General features: G+C 45.1%; 1 protein-coding gene across 2 annotated transcripts in view; it reads right to left on the minus strand.

Moving 5' to 3' along the window:
- NCAM1 (neural cell adhesion molecule 1) overlaps nt 1-19,049 on the minus strand; it is a 134,264-nt gene that overhangs the window by 8,114 nt on the left and 107,101 nt on the right. The window contains exons 15-16 of one of the 2 annotated variants that reach the window (XM_074927647.1): nt 13,152-13,276; nt 11,106-11,283 (exon numbers count right to left, since the gene is read on the minus strand). In XM_074927647.1, coding sequence (XP_074783748.1) covers nt 11,106-11,283; nt 13,152-13,276 — 303 coding nt within the window. Of the gene's footprint in view, nt 1-11,105; nt 11,287-13,151; nt 13,277-19,049 lie in introns of both variants that reach the window. The other variant, XM_074927648.1, reaches the window with a different exon arrangement.

A 19,049-nucleotide genomic window follows, 5' to 3' on the forward strand; every position in this document is an offset into this window, starting at 1 on the left:
AAGCCTTCGATCATCACAAAACCAACAGACAGAGCCTTGAACGCTGCTGGCTGCAGGTTCCCAGCCTCTTACCACCGTAGCCTGAACACAAACTACTTTTTGTTCCCTTTGTTTTATTCAGAATAATTCTTCCCACGCTGCTGACTTGCAGGCAGAGCATTTGGCTGTTGGTTCAGACAGTTCATCATCTATTTAGATGTATCGTCACCTGTCTAGATGTACCAAACTCCTCAAAACCTGCTGCCCAGGCTCAACTATCTCCTAATCTGCCTCTCGCTATGGGACTGTGCTCTCAGCAAAGGCCTGTGCATGACAGAGCCGCTCACTGGCGTTTCCCGAGACAGCTGAGCAAGAGCAGCATGTCTGTCACTGTCCGCAGGAGTATGTCAGGGGGTTTTCTTTCAATTAAGATGCAATTCTGTTCATTTCTACTCCACTTTTTACTGCCGGATGTCGCAACCCCCAAACACAAGCTTTTCTTTGCAGAAAATCCCAGCAAAGCACCTCTTTCCCCTCCGCCTGATCTCTGTGGACTCTGACAGGTGGACAGATCATTTCCAGGGCTCAGACAGAGAGCCATACCCTCAGCCACACATTTTAGTACTTAAAAATAGGACACAGATCGTCCTTAGCACGAGGCAGATAAGTGTTGTTTCATTTTGTGACCCTGATATGTATTAGGGCATCCAGACTCCAACAGGAAAGTTTCTTTCTGCATTTGACTGGATTTAAAAGTCGCTCCGACGCACCCAGCTGACACATCACAAGTCCATTAAATGCTCAGCAGAACATTTGTGCCACAGACCAGATCCCTGCCGGCACCTTGCAGCAAGCTGTGTGATTAAATGAATTAATCGCCCTCCGGTGCGTGCAAGGAGCGAGGTCATGTATTTTCCCTCTTCTAACATATTCGGGATTCTTGCGTGGATTTTTCAATAATTAACAGATTCCTGTTCACAGCAGGAGAAAAAGCTAAAGATGTGTCAAACTTCTTGTCTACATCACCTTTCAGGGAACGAGCTACTTGGCAGGCCAGTAACGGGGCACTACGAAAAGCATCACAGACACGATTACAGGATAATAGCTGCTTAATTATGCCTCCAAAATATGCCTTATCTCAGACACCAGAGTTGGAGTGAGACAAGTATTTCATCCTGGGACAGAGGGTTTTCCCATATGCTAGAAGACATCTTCAGGAAAAGTCCATTCCAACAGGAGTCCTACTCTTTGCTTCCTTTCCCCACCCACTTTTACAAGACCTGTCGATATCAGGTATAAGCCCCTTAAGGTCAGGAATTATCTGTGGCATAAACCACATCAGTAGCCTTATACCTTGTCTGTGAACCCCTGCACATGAGCCACGTGAACTGCAAAAGCTGCAAAGCCCTTAGGACAAGCACAGCCTCTGCCTCTGGTCCTCAGCAGGTTTGCAGCAGTGCCTGGTTTTAAGAGCCTCAGTGTTCACACATGGTGTTGGACCTGGGCAAGCTGCTTTTTATGTGAATAGTAAGGAAGGAACTAAATTTTTCCCTGTGCCCAGAGTCAGTTTTGCTGTGCCACTGGAGGTCAAAGGGTTCCTTTCCACGGGCCCCCAGGCCTGCCTGTTACCGTTTAACTTCTGGCAATACCAAGGCACACGTATGAACAGGGATACAAGGAGCTGGAAATGAAAGAACACCACTGTCACTGGCATCGGTATAACTGATGTGGGAAAGTGTTCACAAAAGATGCTGAGGAAGATAATTCAGGGAAATATCACAATTGTGGTTGAAGAATTAAAAAAAAAAGAAATTACTTGGGAAACTCAGTTCATGTAACTCCAAGAAAATGTGCAGGGATGAATCAGGTCATTGTAGCCCTCTCTCCAGCAGAATAGCACAAACAATAAAGGCACTTTATTTGAGCAAAGATACAACAAGATTAAAAGCTGGAAACAGAAGGTGAATGAGTTTAGGCCAGGAATAACGTCTGAAATTTTAACAGAAACCCCCAAATGAGAGCAGAATGTCTTATCTTTCTCCACCAAATTGGGCTGAATAGAAATCTGCTTTACTTTCTAAACAGGGATTTTATGTAGATTATTTAGCACTACTGCAGAGAAGCCTGTCTGAATACTCACCTCTATTTAAGATTAGTAACAAAGCAAAAGTGAAAGAAAAAGAAATGGTTCCTATTCCAAGGAACATTTGCCACTCCACTTACACTGACAATGGTGGGTTCTCACACTTTTGCATGTGCGTGTCCGTGCATTTCTGTGACCAGTGCTTGGGAAGCAGAGTATTAGTTCTCTGACAGCCCTTGGCAATCGCCAGGATCCACTGGGTCCGCAGACGCTCTGCCAAAACCACCCCAGCAAGTACCAGGCCCCACAAAATGACTGATCTTAACTGCAATGTGTATGATGGACAAAGTGCCAGATTTCTACTCAAAGGCCCAGTGGTGGCCCCGTGATTTGATCTACAGCCTGTCTGCATTTTGCTTTCACACAGCTTCCATCAGCTTCCTGTGAGGCACTGAAAACACACACATAACACGAACAAAATCTAAATGTTCACAGACAGAAAATCTGAGAACTACTGCAGGCATCCCGTGTTGTATGACACTTGACCAGACCACAGGCACGTTACCAGGTAACATGCAAGGCTCTCCTCCCACAGAAGGTTAGAAAAGATCACATAGAATACAGAAGAGATGGTTTTATGACTAACACAACAGATAAAGATGTTCATGCCTAGCATCAGTTCTCTGTTCTGCCACTGATCTTCCCCGTGAGCACAAGCATCCCTGAACAGTAAAGCTTCAGCCGCTACAACTGCCTGAGATTTGCTGAAGCCAATATAACCAGCAGTCCACAGCAAAGATGTGCCCGGCCATCCTTCTACTCTGTCTCAGGGTTCTAGCTTTTATGTTCAGGAAGCAAGAGCATAAACTATTTATAATTCTACCCTAGGAGGGCTCCTGTATAACCACAAAACAATTCTGGGTTTCCTCAGAAGGCCACTGGGCTTCATTACCACGAAGACACAGTTCTGACCCAGACTGCTGGGGTCTGCAGCCACCAGACAATGATTTGCAGGTGATCCACAGAACTGCACAGAGCCCCCAGGTGCCACAGGGCCTGTGCCGTCAACGAAACTCGAGCGTCAAGTGCTGCAGGACACCAGTCTGCAGGAACTGCTGTGACCTGGCAGTACCTGACTGGCCGTGAAATTCTGGAACTCGCTGCACAAGGTTATAAAAACCACCAAGAGCTACTGTTCCCAGAGATCTCATTTCTGCTGTGATAGCTACAACATAACTTTTCTCTCTAAACACCCCAAGGAGAGCTGTTGAACAGGTACAAGCCTCCCTTCCTTGTTTCTCCCTCCCTTCCAAACCATTATCCTTCCCGCTCTGCCCCAGGGACCACGAGCAGCTACGACAGGAAAGGCTCCAGGAAGAAGAGTAGAGAGATGGGGAGGATGAGGGCAAATCTGCAGAGGAATGCCCTTGGTTTTGTGCTATTCTCAGATTTTATGTTTCAGACAACGAAACTGGGCCAAGACAATTGCCTGCAATATTTTGTTTTTTTCTAGGCTAGTAAGAAAGCCCTGCAATTTTCAGTAACTTTCAGATCTCTTCCACTAGTTCTGGTTTTATAATTCTAATTCATGGAATGAATTGATATTCCAAATATTTCAGAGACTAGCAATGAGGAAGAATAATGTAACAATCCTTAAAGACCCCGTGAAGTTGGAGGCTGTTGGTGCTGCATTTATTTTTTCTGTATATATTTAAATTGTAAAGGAATTCTGCCATTGCTATAAAATGCAGGAAGCATGTAGTATATTATTCAGTTTCACAGACTGACACGTGATTAAACTGATCCACAAATACTTTAAGAACTAACTCCATCCTATAGTTAAATTTGTGCTGTATTTAATCAAACTAATATTTAAGACACTTAATGTCCCTAAAAAGTTTGCTGGGGCCTAAAAATTCAGTGTCCAAAAGAACAGTCCGGTTGTTGAGCATCAGCTGGTGACGCGGTGTACGAGAGCACAGGCGTAACGCACCAGTGAGTGCGACTGTGTAAGGAGATGGTGGACACTGCGGGCCCGAGGCAGAGCACATCCAGCCTGATGAGCAGCTTTGCACTGATCCCCTTCTGCTGTTCTCAGGACTAGGAGGAATAATATTTCCATAGGGTAAATAAGGAAAAAATTTCTTGAGTCCTTAATTCTAAAGCAGTGAAGAATTTATTAATTACAATTTTTTTTTTTTGTCAATGGAAAATGAACTTTCTGTGAGACTGATCTTTCCAATCACCCTTATTTTACAGTATATAATAAAATGACCATCAAATTTTACTTCCTGCAACTCTCTACAGACATCTGCCCTGTCACAGAGAGCAGAACCACTCAGATGTGTCTTCCTAATGGGAACTCTCAGCCAGAATGTGCAGAGAATGTTCAGGCACAGGCAGGCAGAGAGACAAAAAAGGGATGGAGAGAAGCAAATACGATTCCAGTCATTTCAAAGGTCCTACAATATCTGGAAGAAGAAAGAACAAAAAACCCCCAAAATTTGTTTCATCCATCAGAAAAAAAAAGCCAAACCCAAAAAACAGAAGAAAAACTATTTGTTCTCAGTGGATGCTAACAGCTTTAATTTGCAAACGCTTTAAAGCATCCTTCAAACAAGGGGTGGCACACTTCACAGACCTCATTCTGTCAGACACTGCACAATTTATAGTGGAGAAAAACAACATGAGAGCAACCTTCTATTTCAAGTGACAACAGCTTCTGCCACACAGGTTTAGGCTCACTGGTTTATGCTTGCTCTCAGCTACCATGTAGCAGACACCTGCAGCATTCCTTCCAAGACAAGAGGGCGGTGGATTATTCCCAAAACTACCAGTGATCTCCTTTTAAATTGCCACCAACACTGTGTGGCTTCAGTGCTCTGCTTCTGACTTCAAGCTCTGTTATTTTCCTATTGCCTCTCTCCCTTCCAAGGATGAAAAGGGGAATATGAACATGCAAAAAGCAAAACCCGTAAGCAGAGAGTCACACAAAGATCCTCTTTCCGGGAGTAAACCAGACTAAATCCACTCAGCTGATCTGCAGTCTGACCTGGGACACAGCTGCGCTCCACACACGGCAGTGCCACTGCCTGCTCGCTCCACTCCACCAGCGTCAGGCCGGGAGAGCTTCAAAAACTTCCTTTTATCTAGCTTGGAAACTAGGAGGTGTGAACAACTGCAACTGATCCTGGTGGAGCAGAACGTCATCAAACGAGGCCTTCCTGTAAAACGAAGGCGGGCAAAGTAACGCTTTGACAAACGTATCTGAAAATATGTAGAGACTTCACCGCAAACTGGGGGCACAGGTGCTGGAATCCCACGGGCCACGTGAGATCCTACGAGGCTCTGCAGCTCATCCTCCCCCCACGGAAGCATCTTTCCTAAGGGTTGAGGTTCCAACCTTCCTCCAGGTACGACTTGTTCACACAGAATGTGTGTTTGCAAGGTTGCATGTGTGGGCTGAAAATCTGTGTTTGAACTTCGGGTTCTAGATCTGAATCTGTGTCTCATCTCCGAGCACAAAAAGAGAGAACTGGCTTTTCTGAAAACTTGTTAAAATTTTATTTTCTTTACATCATGAATTAAGGCCTGGGACCTTGTCCAGCACTGTCAGACCTGAAGGATCCACAACGTTTATCTGGGATCTGACGTGTTACGAAGCTGCATAAACTGGTGCTAGAAGTATCAAGTTATATGCTCCTTATTTTTACAAACAGAGGGACAGAAGCTCTTTCTGTATATATTCCATGTTGCCTGGATTCCCGTTTGCCACTGAGTGTGGGATTAATTTCAAGTAACTTCAGCCATGTAAACGATCTCTCATCCCTTTGTCTGAGCTTTGCCTCGACACCACGGAGGGGCCTCTCGGAGCATGATGCAGCTCCTCTGCCGAGAGGCAGCTCTCCCTGAACATGAACAGCAGCCTCCAGGGGTGATGCTCTCTCTTCACGCAATACTATGTAAAGCTGTAGCTTAGGCAAGATAGTTTTAATAACCTTTGAGTTGGTAAGATATAGCTCAACCTCAGCTAGTAACCTCCATCTGTGGGTAAGGGGAAACCCTCAATACAAGCTGATACCAGATCTACAGATGAACTTATGTCCAGCTACAGGGGAAGGTCACACAACTTTTTAGTATTACGGTTCTTAGTATTAAGGTGTAAACTCGAAAAATCTAACAAATTTTCTATACTGTAAAACACTGGGGGTGAGGGTGTTTTTTAAAAGAAATCCACATGCTTTTGTGTGCAACAACTGCACAAAGTTTTCACTTATAATTTAGATAGAAAAGCAGTTCACAAATCATAATCAACAGGATCTGAATAAACACAGCGGAGACTTATAAGCAGAGCATAAAATGCACAGTTAGACAAGATTGATGGCAGAGTCATTTGTTTGTCCCTATTAGAATTTGGTTAGAAAGATTAATCCCATTCCAGACAACCGAGAGTATTTGAGACACTCAGTACAGGCAGTTCTATGTCAACGATTTCATCCTTGGCGACCGCAGGCCCACTCACAGAGAAAGAGGGGCCTGGAGGGAGACACACACCCATTTCCAGAAAAGCAGAGCCCAATGGATTTCCCATCACAAAGACAATTCATGAGGGGCACAGGGGTTCTGTTGTTGTTGGGTCGGTTTTTTAAGTAAGAACAAAGAAAAAAAAGTCAGCTGAATTTTGTCGAACGAAATGCAATACACAGAACTTGGTCATAAAGATGCATTATATTGCACCAACTTACACCATGGATTAATCCTGTCTGGTAGTGTCACATGCACAGTTAACCATGAATATTATTAAGGATCAGTAATAATAATAATTTAGCTGGGCAGGTAACTTGATCCAAGCTAATATTTTCTGTTAAAGTATCAAGAAAAGGGATCTCTCTATGAAGTTGATAATAACAGTGGTGGAAAACCAGAAAATGTTAGTCAAGCATCCATTGCAAATTTATATGCTCATGGGCTGTATTGTGCCCCAGATCCACTATGGGTCATGAAATACTTGGCTGCACACAAGGGGCCAACGAAGTTGCAAGGATTCAACCACATAAAGGAGAAAGAAAGAAATCTCTTCAGTGTAACTCCCGCAGGATGTTTATATTCAGCCCACCACATCAGGAAAACCTCCTAATGGCCACAAATTTGCATCCACATGCAGAAGACCACAGAGACATTTGGGCAACCAGTAGGATCATCTCTGACAAATCTTTCTTTTTATATCGTCTGTGGTTACAGATTTGTGGATGGGGCCTTAGAAACCTTTCGCACAACGCAGCGGTGATCAGCACCAGATGTGCAGAGAAATCAGTAAAAAGCAGTAGCTTAAAAGGCTTCCAATATCGTACCTTCCTTTGATGAAAAACAACAAGCAAACAACAACAAAAAAATCTTTCTTTACATCCATTAAAAAGGGCAAATTCATTACAAATAACAAAAAAAAAGTTAAAGAGAAAAAACTTAGCTTAAACCCTTCTTCCTTGTTACAAAATACTGACTTTTTCAAATCAAACATTTCTTTATAATGTTCTGTGGGGTTTTTTTGTTTCTTTTTGTTTTCTGAACTGACACGATCCTCTGAAGCAAAGTTATCTGCTTTGACGCCTTGGCGAGACCCAGGCCTTTTCAAGCAAATATTGCTTTGTTTTATTTTAAGCTTCTAACAGAGCAAAAGCAGAGTCACTGCAGAAAGAAGCAATGAAACAAAGGAGGACGACGTTGATGGACTTCCCAAGGTCGCTGCAGGTGCCAGACAATGGTTCCCAGGAGGGGAAAATATGGTTGTTTAAAAACAAATTTGGTGCATGTGGCAAGCGTGGATGTTTCCCCGTGAGATCCAAGGTGACATGTATGACGACAGACATAGGAAAGGAGTAAGGGGGAGAGGGAGAGGGGAGGGAAGAAAGGACGAGGAAGAAAAAAGAAAGAAAGAGAGAAAGAGAGAAAAATAGATAAAAAAAATTAGGTCATAAATATAGAAAACATAAGAATCAAAGGTTTATTTAAATTTTGTAAATTAAAATGGCTAAAGGTTAAAGAAGAGCATCAGCACATTCACACCGACGAAAGGGCCGGCTCAGAAGCTCAGCAATGTCCAAAGCTGCAGAGCAGGGTCCAAGTCAGGGTTTATGGGATTCGCAAGCAAATGAGATTAAAAATGATGGAACAGAAGGCTCAGCGAGAAACACAAGAGAATGGTTATCTGGTATTTGAAAGGACAACACTGCCTTTTACATATTGGAAAAAATAAAAAAGCTTTCGTGTAGCAGAGTCCACGTGCCTGTCCCAGTCCCTCCTGCAGAGCCCGTCGTGCTGAGGGCTCGGAGCCAGGGGACTAAAACCCTGGGAAAGCCAGGAGGTCTCAGCAACACAGCACTGGCTTTTCCATTTGGCCTCCCAGCTGCTGGTAAACTATTCTAATGCAATTATAATTATTACTGAAAATACTACCCTTATCCTTCCAGCCACTTTAAGGACACTGTACAGATGATGGTCACACAGGACTCTACGTAATAAAACCCGTTCTGTCTGCAGGAGTTCCTAGCTATCGCTGTCACGCGGAGCAATGCCGTGTTAGAGGCACTCTAAATGTAGCTCATCTTGAAAAAAAAATGTAAAAGCTAAACGCCGTGAAAACAACACGAAATGCTAAAGGAAGCAATACACAGAGCCTCTTCCCCGCTGCAACCTGGCACTCGCCTTCATCTCAACAGAGGCCCGTGGGCTGCGTGGCAGGGAAGCCTAGCCTGCCCTCAGGAAATATTTTCCCCAATGTTTTTAGTTTGGGGATCAGCCCAGGGAACCAGTGGGTCTGGAAACACCTTGGAAGACCTAGCGGAAAACAGAGTCCTCTACAAAATGACAAAGCCTAGAGGCAGTCAGAAACGCAGCGCAGCCGGCAGCCATCCTTCCCCTGCCCAAGCTCTCCTGCCCCTGGAGCCAGCACACAGAACCAGCTCCATCCCCCGGGGGTCGGCGCTCCGCCGGTCTGCGCCCCAGAGCGCCGGCACAGCGGCTCCGCAGCGCGCTCCCCACGCTGCCCGTGCAGCGCTGGAGCGGCAGCCTCAATCCTGCTCCCTCCTGTGCTTCACACCCGGCTCGGCGAGGAATAATTTCAGAGGCCAAAGTTACACTTGTGATAATAAACCAGCCTTACCCCCCACCCCATCTTTTAGAGGGTCCCTGCCCACGTTACTGTTGGATTTAGAGGGCTCAGTGGCATCTGGGCTCACGGGTCCTCCCATTGCCACGGACTACGACATCCACGCTCTATTCCAAAGGCAACAGCATCCTCAGAGTTTGCTAATACAGCTGTACAGACATCCCAGCTGTCCCAGGCAGCTTTCCTGTCCCACTGGGCGTGTAACAGAGGCTAAAAGAGAATACCAGCACAGGAAGGCACACAAAGCACGGTGGAGGAACAAAAAGCCTGATCAGGGCTCGTCCCCCGGGCAGGTTCATCACAGCGCAAAGGAACGGCTCCCTGCGGGCTCCGGCCTACCCCATGTGACTGTTCAGCTCTGAACTGACCTTAAGGCACTCTCTGCCAAATTACCCTCACTTTCTCCTGCCACATCAGTCACAGTTGTCCTTCAAATATGTGACGGTAGCAAGTATTAGAGCTGTTGAAAATGAGAATCAGAGAGTAAGTTGCTTAATGAGTTACTGAGGGTCCTTCCACCCAAAACTACAGCCTTGCTCCAACACACAACCCAATCCTCTTTTGCCCCCTTTCCCTCCTCCTCCCTATCCTCCTCCTCCTCCCTGCTAGACACGTTTTGCAAGGCCCAGCCCACTAGGTCACTCATTTGTAGGCTGAACAACGTCATCTGGCTTAATCGAGTGGAGTCTCAGCATGTGAGCTGCACAAGGTCTCAGCTGCTTCCTTCAGACGAGAAGGGAGTGGATGCAATGGGGGCAGAGCAAGGAAATGTCTGAAGAAAATTCTCTGGTTGTTCTTAAGAAAAATACAAGACTGAGTTAACAAGCTACAAGACAGAAATAAATCAAATCACTCCCTTCAGTGTGGACTGTCAGCACCAGTCTTGGCATAAATATTCTTAACTCTGGCTGTGCAGCGAGGACTTACCCTGACTGACTCATCAGCTTTGAAGCTCGTCCCTCTGCCTTCAACCAATCAGAACTTTAATTTACAGGTAGTCCAGCAATTTCATCCTTGAGGTTTGGTTTGGTTTAGTTTGTTGGGGTTTTTTTCCCCGCAGTTTTTTGTTTTTTAATGTGCACTACTAGTACCTTTGTGGAAAAGATACAAAGCTGTGCTTTCGACACCTTGCAGCCAACTGCCCAATTCTGGCGTCTCACCTAGTAGGGTTTGCTTGTTTATCGCAGCATTTGTGCGTCTACCTCACACCAAGTGCAGCCTGGCTGAAGGAAGAGTTTCCAGCAGCATTCTAATGCTAGTTACTTTTTCCTCATGCCCTACCCAACATTAAACAGTGCTGGTTTAAAATTTCTGTAATTTGATCTCCTTTTCATTTAATAAAAAAACTTCAGAGAAAGATTTTAACCCCCTGAATTTCCAACTGCTAGCAAACTCCTTATACCTTTATTTCTCCAGAGGTTGAGCTGGATGGACAAACAAGCAGCAAGCAGCCCAAAGCAGATCTGGGAGAGAAATCTGCGCTGTGAGAAGCATGGCCCCACAGAACTGAATGGTCTCTTTTGCTTTAGTTTAAAATGGGAATCCTACGTTCTCGTTTCAGAAAGCATTTTCTATCCACTCCTCTTCTCATCTGGCAATCATGTTACCTGACACAAAAAGCCAACGTTCCCCAGAAACAGTCAGAGAAGAATTTGTCATGTAGCATTCCTAACAGTGTCCTGCTAACGCTGTACATACTGTAACACAGATTACAGTACAGGTATGTACATGGCAAAAACTAAGCTTTGGATGGGTAACCAATTGTGATAATGGCTTTAAGCAAGCAAGTTGTCAGGGTTACTCAGGCACATTAAAGGATGCAGCACTGTTGCATTAATTAGAAGCAGAAAACAATGGTAAAGCTTATGACTGCTGTACCTGGGATGACAGTAGGCTGAGCAGAGGTTCGGAAAGCATAGCGAGCTGGTTTGGACTTCCCTTGCTGGTTTTCAGCTATCACATAAACCTCATACTCTGCATTCCAGTCCAGGGACTTGAGCATCACGTGGTCGCTGCCGGAGGGAAGTCTGATCTCTGGTTTCCACTCTGAGGAATGCTTCTGCAGAGCAGTGAGATGACAGCCAGGGATGCAAAACACAAGAGCACAACATTAGTAGCCAGCTTTGAGAATCCTGTAATGGCTAACAAATGGAAAAGTGGGGAGGTTTCTACACAAGCACACACACTCCTCAGCTAATTCAGGGCTGCAAAATGTCACGTGCTGTTGGCTCTGAAGCGGAGAGCACAGGAGATACCGAAGCAGCTTCTTTCCTGATCAGAATCCTGTTTGCTGCAGCGTCACCACACCTGAAGAAAATCCCTCAGTTCTTCCTCTGATCTTTGCTACATCACTAGACTACTTCTAGTTCAGAGGGGAAAAGCTGCAACTTCCGTATGTCTGTGCCCTGCAAAGCACTTCAAGAGTGTCCTTTCAGGTCAGTATGTCAAAATCATCTGAGACAGAGATCTACCTCTTACCACAGGCCTGGCCTAGTTTACCCCTCCATTCAATCCTGCACCGCTTAAGGTATTTTTAAAGGTGCATACTGCTAGTAACTTTGATAAATCCTACTCCAGTTTCAGGAACCCAGAGGTACATTTCATCCAGATGGTTTTGAAAAAAGCCACCACCAAGGTGCCTTGAGGCAGTCTTAGGCTGTTTTCTGGCACTGAAATGTGCTAACAAAATTTTCCATCTCTGCTGGAATTTATGGTTCTGGGATACCAGATTGTCCTTCTGACATTCTGAAGACTCTCCCCGTTCTAAGAGGCTCTAAGTAACCTAAAATGCACAAAATGATGGTGGTAACAAATACTCTTGGGATTTCTAGACGGCAGTGCACAATTTGCTCTGTGACTTCACTCTAAGGATTGTTCATTTCTAGAACATAAAGAAAAGACTGATTACTAACAGCCAATACAGAATTAGTTCAGCATCACATCTGCCAGACTCAGTCGCTGAGAAAGCATCCTGCTTTCTTAAGAACTGGAAAGCTTCCATGTTTCAGGTCCAACACCGGTACAGGTGAGCTGCCTCCAGGTGTATTAGGACTGAGAAAGTACGCAGACAACAGATAAAAGCTTCAATAACTTCTGGCAATTCTTTCTGCTGCTCTTAAGACCTTCGTATTCTCCTTGACCCTCTCTCAAGGTCCTGTTCCTCAGGGATGTGCTGAGCAATCTGACGGGGTGTTCTTTTGTAGGGAAAAATCAGCAAATACCATCCGACACAAAACAAGGGCCACGTTCATCTTACAGCAATACCAGCTGCTCGTCACATAGGTGTTATTTCCCAAGGCTAGGGCGAGATATTTTGCTCAGAGAATCATGTATTTCTCCATCCTGGGTAATCTACAGTGAGAGCTGATTAAGTTAGGCCTGAGCGGGAACTACTTCCAATAGCATCTCTCACTTTACCTGTGTCTCCACTGAACGTCTCATTCAATAATCCGCACAATAATTTGGTACTGAAGCACAAATTACTCAATCAAATACGGCAGTTTCAACGACCAACAGAAAGTTATGGTTAGATACACGTCTGAAGGTGGGCAACGCTCTCTGCCATGAACCTCTGGGCCCCGGCTATTTAAATTGCTGCTGGCAACCCCATCTCAGCAGTATGTGACACAACATACTACTAAGTGCTTGTGATCACCGTTACATTCACAGTTCTACAGAACTCAGCATGGAGAAATTATCTGTCATAGTTGAAGTGAAAGGCAAGAAAATGGGACAAAGATTCTGTATGTTCCTTCCGTGCCCGTCATGTCTCACACCCTGTGCACGTCCACCACACCTGCTCCGCACGTACTGCCACGCTGGGCCGCCTGCAAGACCTTAGCTTCAGGGTTGGTGCCTACACAGCGAAGCCTGGGTGCTGAACAGGCCAAATACAAATCAAACTTGAGTGTCGGTCATACTTACAGCTTTGTATTTGATCAGATAATGTCTAATTGGGGAGCCACCATCATCCTGCTTGATAACATTCACTTTAATGGAGTTTCCATCTTCTCCCATCTGACCTTCCAGTTTGGGTGCGCTGGGTTCCCCTGAAACAATGGTGGATTTATGTTAACTTGTAAAAAAAAAAAAAAAAAAAAAAAAAAAGGGGAAAATACACTTGTCAAAATTTAAAAAAAATCCTTCATTATACTCAGCTGCCAGGGCATCAGCCTCACTCCAACCCACGCACTGAGGACACTGTGTGCCTAGGATACAAATATTTGCAAGACCCAAGTATTTCCTGTCTCTGGGAGTTTGTTTTCACTGATACAAGTTACCATTTCCGTGTGTGCCTGGAGTCAGAAGCCCCGTGAAAAGACACCACCCTTCCCCAAGAATATCCTGGAGCAATAACCAGTTCCTAGCTATTTTTGTTGTAAAAACTGATGTGAAACATCTGGAGAATGCCAAGACGGGGTACGTGACAAACAGGCAGGCTGCTCCTGTGAAACTCAGATGCAAAGAGCATCACTGAAAAGGGACATCACGCTCGTCAGACTGTGGTGGCACTCTGAACGTTGCCTAGATTTTATAGTCACGGGGCCAGACTCACGGGTGCGCTCACTTACCCGGGTGTGGAAAATATGGTACTGCATCACAACAGCGCATCTTTTCACTCAGATTGCACTGGTGGAACTAACTGCAATGAATACAGGCTGGAGAGAACCAGACCCCTTCACTCGTCTGGAATAAGAGTTTCTAAAAGAAAAAACTCTCATTTCCCAGTTCGCACCCCTGGCATCAGCAAAAAAATGGGATGTCGTTTGCCTCTGCAGGGCAGCCTAATGTACAACCCACCCATGTCTCTAACGACTGCTGCTTCTAGCCAGTTCCTCCGTGACCCGCAGACATGACCCGCAGAGGATGGATCCCCAATCCCAACTCAAGCGCCTCCTCCTGCACCACCACTGACAGAAGCCAAACCCACAGATTGTCCGATTACGTATTTACACCTCCCACCCCCCTCAGAAATACTGCAACAAACTGCTCAAGAGGCAAGTTTTCTTCTTCTGCTTCCATATTACCCCGGGATCAATCGCTTCTGGAGTGTTCTGACAGGCTGTGAACTCAGCGTGCAAGAGGCACTATGACCTACCGATTTGTCTTTGCGGAAAAAGAAACTCATCAACAGAACAACCTTCTGTCCCCAACACCACGAGCATCAAATTAGCCAGAGAACTTAAATGATAAAAGAGAACTTAAACGATAAAAGAGCACTGGTCTTTCTTTCCAAAGTGACACAGACCACAAGACCCTGCTGACTTTCTGCCAGTGCCCAGACACTTGCTTCGCTCCACTTAAAGGCAAGAAAGGCTTAGCTTTCTCTGTGCCAATGCTCACCTGAGACTGGACTTGGAGCTATTACTGCTACAGCCCTGAAACGTCTCAAGAGTTTAAATGCTAGTCAGTCAGTAAGACTTGACAAAATTTATCATAAATCTTGCTGAAGCTTACTAGGCCACGTTACGGTACTCCCTGACTTTAGTACCAGCTATGTGATGTAGTCTGAGTGCTTAAGCCGTGAATTCTGGGCTTAAAAGCTTCTTAAGAACTTTTTGCCATTTTAGCTGCTATTCTCTGGAAGCTCTTCTTCCCAATTTCTTTATGGGTAATTTGAGAAAAAAACAACACTGCAATTATTTGTAAGGTAAACTCACAAATCGGCTGCAGTTGGCAATTCCAGCAAACTCCTGAGATTAATTACTCTGCTGGCTGGTCTCATTACAGGGTCTTAATTCTTACAGGTAATTTATATAACAATTAAAGTGGTTGAATGTTAAAAAGCAAAGTTATGCAGATTTTATGCATTCTGAAAGTACTTCTCTAAGCACCTGAGCAGTGAACAGTGCACTTAAGAGCTGACAGCAGATTTATACACAGAGACTGCAACAGACAACGCACATCCCGTGTTCTGCTGTGCACCCTCAATCTGAACACACTTCCCAAATGCTCACAGCCCCGAATGTCTGCACAGGTTTGCCAATGCTGAGCACACGCTTTACTGTTCCAGCTCAAAGTGACCTACGGTTCTGCTAAAGCACCCCTGGCCTCACTCGCAGTGCCACCTGTGCTTTGGACGACGGGCTCACACTTCCACCACCGTGTGGTGAAATTAAAACACGATTCCATTCTGAATGGATCCCAAAGGGAGCAATACCAAACCTCTGAAACAGTGACATTCATGACTTGAGAGCCTGATGTAACCAAATGAGAACAACACCAGGACACTGAAGTACGTTTGAGACTTTTTAAAAGCTCGGCCTGTTGCCTAGAATAAAACTTTAAAAAATATTTAGTTCTGTTGCATTATACTAGAAGTGAAAGGAAATAAGCTAGTAGTTGTATTAAGATCAACTCTGACAGATAACATCAGTCACGGGTGTTTACAGGAGCTTCTTTCAACCCCAAAACATTCTCAATTCAGAATCCACTCTGTCGGGATTTGTATTCAGCTACCGCCGCAGAGCACAGGCACTTCCGAGTGGCCAGAGAAGATCAATCTTCCAATATCAAAGTTGATCTTGTGAAGTCTTTTGAAGCCATTCACCACCACTCCCCCCACCCTCCAAAGAAAGAAGGAAAACACTTTTTTTTTTTTTCTGTGAAACGTCAGTGAGAAAACTGCAAGAGACCTAAACTAAAACAATAATTTAAGACTAATTCAACTTCCTTGCAGGCTAACACATGCCCCAACACACCAACTGTTCCGAGAAGGTAATTACAGTCCATACACAGAGCTCTGATGTGAGGTACATACATGTGTGTTTCAAAACATACTAACTTCTATTAAAGATGTATGGAGGGAAAGCTCCTTTCTGTCCCCTGTGATATTTTTCTTTTTCCAAATCCTTGCCTCTGCCCACATCCCCTGCTGGCGTTGCCAGGGGTGCTCCACGCCTCCGGACTCCTCCTGGGCACACACCATAGGCCTTCTCACCAAAGAAGAGGAGAACTCTGTCTTTAACTGATGACCACGTTTGCCATCTCCTGCACAGACCAAAAGGCTGGATTTCTATCTTTACGCCAACTGAGGCTGTGGATCTGGAATGCCCTTCCCAGCCCGTGTTTCTCCTGGAATTACGAATGCACACAGTGCATTGCAGATTGAAAATTAAACAGGAAAAAGCAAGTTCTAGATGAGCAGAAGTACCTCACTCTGAAAATATCATATTAACCAATTACATTTTTTTCTTTTTTCAGTCCTAAAAGAAAAAATATCACCACAAAGGCTTTGACTACTGAGTTGAATTGAGATGAAGAAGTTATTACTGCAGTAACTGTGTCACGACTATTAACCAATAATTAAATGAAACCGGAAACAAATGTCGTCTTCTATCATTTTTTCACACAAGAAACTAGCTCCCACACAAGAAACAGCTGGGCGCAGGGCAGTCACGGCTACTTACTCTGCTGGACACAGAGCCACCTGGCACTGCTGAAACACCCCTGAGCAGCAGCGCTTAACCGCTGCCGTATTTGTGGAAGGTTTGATGAATGGCTTTACTGATAAGTAGGCAGAACAAGATCAGCATCTCCTTGTAGTCTTTCCCATCCTCACCTCAGAGAAATCTAATTAGTAATAAGAGATCTTGAAGTGATAAGGGAACACTGTACTTACAGAATTTGACCTCTTATCTAACACAGGCTAGAAGCTTTTCCAGCGATTGAGCGCCAAGACTAAAGTGTGAAGGAACATCCTTTGGAAAGATGCTCATTCTTGATAGATTTTAAGTGTCAGAGATGCTGCTGTACCTCATACATAGCCATTCCACTGATTAATTATCCTCTCTGCTGAAACTTTTCTTCACTTTGAATTGTCTAGTTTCTAGCTCCCCAATTCCTTCCTTACCCAATAGTTTAAACACACTTCTGCTCTGAGCAACATTCTTTTCAGATCGGAGGATATGGACCATCCTAACGGCTGAGACCCGACAGGCACAGCAGCACAAGCCCTGGTGAAGAACACTTTAGTTTCCTCTCCGTAAATACATGGCATTTCATTTATCGTAAGAAGGCAGATGTAATCCAGATACGGGGCTGTAAAATTAAAAACGGGTTAGTGTGTAGTTTCAAACAAAGAAGGAAGACGTTTAGTGGGAAAAGTTTAGTCCAGCAGAATCAGCATCCCTATAATGAGTCAAAAGGTCAGTAGCTGAAGAGAAAAGGTTGTCAGAGGTTAGAGAAGAAACTCATGCTCACAGAACATGCATCCTCCCTACAGCATGGGGGCTGAAAAGCAAAACAGTGCATTACAGAGGTGTGCTACATGCCTGGGGATCTCCCATTTACACCGAGCCGACACATTGCAGAAATCTGCCTATTCCACCCGTAACATGTGGGATCCCTCAAGAATCCCCCTCGTGATGCTGCTGCTGCTTAGTTCCTGCAGCAGACAGCTCCCAGCGTGCCAGACTCCCGCTGCACATCGTTTTAGGGCCACTGACCTGCTCAGCGTCCAGCCTGCTGCAGGGTCTTACACTCTGTGGTGCGACTGCGTCTGAGCCAGGGGGCACCTCACTCAGCCCAGCAGCGAGAATCTTCAATAACTCAGGGAGTCCCCTGGGGGGGCACAACACAGGTAGCTTTAATTTCCACCCCTGTGCTTTAATCTCTCTGAGAAATGGGATGGACTTTGCTCAAAGATGTAAAGTTTACAGGTTTTAGCCACCGTCATACTTTGTTAGAACTTGACCACTTCCACTGCTTTAAACCTCACCCACAGGATGCTTTTCAGCAGAGGAAAGAAGGAAACAAACAGGCTGCTCTTCCCATGAGAAAAGCCAACAGACGCGCACGCCACGCTGCCTGCGCTGGGCAATTTAAACTCTTTTTGGGCAACCCTCCGGAGGTGAATTCAGAAATGCTCGTGGAGTCCTGTATTTCGAAAGGCAACTCATTCACTCTCTGAAGGCTCTTCCAAAGGTGCCTTTGTCCAGAAATGAGCAGCTGTGGAATGACAGCCTTCAATCTTTTTAGTGCATTTTAAGGAAACTAGGCCTGTTTCTGTTCTCACATCTTCTGTGGCTCTAGGGACTTTTTTTCTTTCTTTCCCCATTAATTCTTCTTTCTTTACCTTTACAACCACAAAGAGCTGCTTGAAAAACAACAGACTCCAGCTCTTCATCACTCATCTGTCCAGACCCCTCCACATATTCCTTATGGCTGGCTTCTTAAGAAATAACAATGACATGAGGCAAGACTCCTGCTGCGTTGGTTAGAGCCTCGTATCAGGTTTTAGGCCAGAAACATCTTGCTGGCCAGTATGAGACACAAGACACTGGGACTAGGTGGCTGCAGCCCTGCAGCACAGTCATTCTGCTGCTTTCCAGGAGGGTTACCCAACTGCTGCGCTGCACTGGCTTACAGTGCAGGTCCCAGGAGCCATCCGAGCGTTACTGCGAGGTCTCTGCTCTTCAGCAACCAAGTCTGGAACTGTGAGGAAGGCAGAAGGCAGTGCTGTGCTCTGCGGGGAATACAGGGCAGTGCATGCATGAAGTGCAGCATTATGTTGGCACTGCCCTGTCAGGGTACCCGTCGCTGGTAATCCACTGTTAAGATCAGAAATCCATTCTTTGGGCTTTAGATAGAACTCATAATGAATCTGACAGAGTGCACTTGAGATAAGGAACTGTTCAGCAGGCTCCTGAAGCCTGAATCACTCCAGTTAGCTCCTACACATGTGAGGGCAGCTGAGGACAGTGCTCTGATAATTTTCAAATTATTTTTTTATCCACTCTGGCTAAACCATTAGCACCAATAATCTCCTGCTGCAGGTAAGCAGTAAATGTTTCCTGGTATCCTTTCACTCTTGTAATTTAT

Source organism: Athene noctua, chromosome 26 (genome assembly GCF_965140245.1).
Source record: "Athene noctua chromosome 26, bAthNoc1.hap1.1, whole genome shotgun sequence".
Lineage (NCBI taxonomy): Eukaryota > Metazoa > Chordata > Aves > Strigiformes > Strigidae > Athene > Athene noctua.